Source organism: Geospiza fortis, unplaced genomic scaffold (assembly GCF_000277835.1).
Source record: "Geospiza fortis unplaced genomic scaffold, GeoFor_1.0 scaffold70, whole genome shotgun sequence".
NCBI lineage: Eukaryota > Metazoa > Chordata > Aves > Passeriformes > Thraupidae > Geospiza > Geospiza fortis.
In genome coordinates, this window is record NW_005054317.1 from 6,478,635 (window position 1) to 6,480,642 (window position 2,008).

At 63.1% G+C, this 2,008-nt stretch overlaps 1 protein-coding gene across 1 annotated transcript in view; it reads right to left on the bottom strand.

The window, feature by feature from the left end:
- Nucleotides 1–2,008, bottom strand: part of LOC102039808 (laminin subunit beta-2) — a gene marked incomplete at its 5' end in the record, with an annotated part of 11,582 nt that overhangs the window by 5,263 nt on the left and 4,311 nt on the right. The window contains 9 exons of the mRNA XM_031056320.1: nucleotides 7–116; nucleotides 223–366; nucleotides 453–645; nucleotides 781–898; nucleotides 981–1,108; nucleotides 1,220–1,375; nucleotides 1,550–1,685; nucleotides 1,763–1,842; nucleotides 1,932–1,995. Coding sequence (XP_030912180.1) covers nucleotides 7–116; nucleotides 223–366; nucleotides 453–645; nucleotides 781–898; nucleotides 981–1,108; nucleotides 1,220–1,375; nucleotides 1,550–1,685; nucleotides 1,763–1,842; nucleotides 1,932–1,995 — 1,129 coding nt within the window. The remainder of the gene's footprint in view (nucleotides 1–6; nucleotides 117–222; nucleotides 367–452; nucleotides 646–780; nucleotides 899–980; nucleotides 1,109–1,219; nucleotides 1,376–1,549; nucleotides 1,686–1,762; nucleotides 1,843–1,931; nucleotides 1,996–2,008) is intronic.

The following is a 2,008-nucleotide window of genomic DNA, read 5'->3' on the forward strand; positions in this document are numbered from 1 at the left end:
GTGGGCGGGCTGGCAGCGGTCACAACGTGGGCCATGGGTGCCTTCACGGCAGGGGCACTGCCCAGTGGTGCTATCGCAGATGGTGCTCACTGAACCCTCACGGCTGCACTGGCATGCTGGAAAGCACAGCACCCTCAGCGTCTGGCCCCGAGCTGTAGAGAGCACCCCTTCCCCAGGCCCCCAGCCCTGGGATGCCCGGGCTCCTCTCCCACTGGCACTCACGTCGGCACCCGCCAGGCCCAAAGCCAAAGGTTCCCGGAGAACAGCGATGACAGCGCCGTCCCATGACATTGGGTTTGCACTGGCACTGCCCGCCCTGGGGCTGGCACTCGGCACTGAGCGAGCCCTGGGGATCGCAGAGGCAGGCTGTAGGCAGAGAGCAGGGTCAGTGTCAGCTGCTGTGTGACAGGGGGGGGGACAGGGGGCAGGACAGGGTGTGGGGCTGTACTCACACAGCGCCCCATCGTGCAGGATGGCCGAGAGGCTGTGCAGGAGGCTGGAGCAAGGCTCAGCCACAGGCGAGGGCCCCGCAGCGTGGAAAGGCTGGGCACAGTGGTACCGCTCAAAGGTTTCCCGGCGCTCCATGGAGCCGGGGTCACCCGCAATGAACATCTCCAGTGAGGAGTAACGGGGCAGGAGCACCAGCTGCGGGGCAAAGTCAGTGGGACATCATTCTCTCTGTGTCTCTCTCTGTCTCTTTCTGTCTGTGTTCCCTAATGGCTGCATCCTATCTCCCTGAAGGGCTGCTGTCCCCCCTCCCACTGCCCGTCTGCCCCTCACCGAATCGATGAGCACACTGGCAGTGGGATCCTGATGAGCAGCAGCACAGCCCAGTTCCAGGCGGAGCGTGTAGGAGACACCCTGCTCCAGACAGATGGGCTGGGACAGCACCACATACCTGGATGGGGGCAAAACACAGCAAGGGCAGCCATGTGCCTCCAGTGAGCCCCAGCACAGCCCAACCCTACTGAGGTGTTTACCTGGCACCAGAGGGGAGGCTGGTGGAGAGCTGGTCATCGGCAGGGATGGTGTTTCCACAAGGGCTGCTGGCGGAGACGGGGCTGGGGCGTAGCACCTTCAGCCTCACCTCCTGCCAGGCCTCTGGGTGCTGGCAGCCAAGAAGGGGCAGTGTCAAAAAGCCTCAGCATCTGGAACTCCCCACCACTACCTCCCAATCTGGCAATATATCACACTGCTGGCTTCACCATCTGGTGCTCACCTGTGGCTCATGGCGGATGACCACATCATACTCGGTGGAGAAAGGCACATCACTCACGTGGAACTCCACCCAGCCACCTTCCAACATGCGGGCAAAGCCTGTCCCTGTCCAGGAAGCTGGACGGTCTGGGGGTGGCTCACGCTCCACCACTGAGCCCTGGTGCAAGCAGGTGTTGTGAGATGGGACCCTGACAATCACCTTGGCCAGCAGGCACTGCTCTGCCCTGAGTAGGGAGGCAGACCGCTGCCTGCTGGTCTGGGCACCCTGCAAAGGGGCACCCACTGTGCTGCTCTGCCTGATGTCCTCCCCAGGGACACCTGCATTCCTTACCTGATGCAGCCGTGCATCCTCCGCCTCATAGGTGTAATGATCCAGGTTGATGCGGTAGAAACCAGTCTCCACCTGTTCACACTGTCGTCCTATCACATGGCTGCGGCACTGGCACTGCCCTGTCCCCATGGCACACCTGGTACCCCAGCAGCACCATCAGCCCTGATGCCAGGAGGGGTGCCCCTTGCCCTCTGCATCCCCACAAAGACTCACAGGTTGTTGCGGGCACCTCCCACATCGCAGTCACAGGGCCGGCAGCCTGGGAGGTCGTGGCTCAGTCCCCAGTGCTCGGGCTGCAGAGGGTCACAGGGTGTTAAAGAGCAGCTGTCTGTGTGCTGCTGTCCTGAGCACTGTGCAGGGGCCATGGCACAGCCCCACTCACCAGGCACTGGCTGCAGCTGCGCCCGGTCACCAGCCGCTTGCAGAAGCACTCCCCACTGACAGGGGCACAGCGGCTGG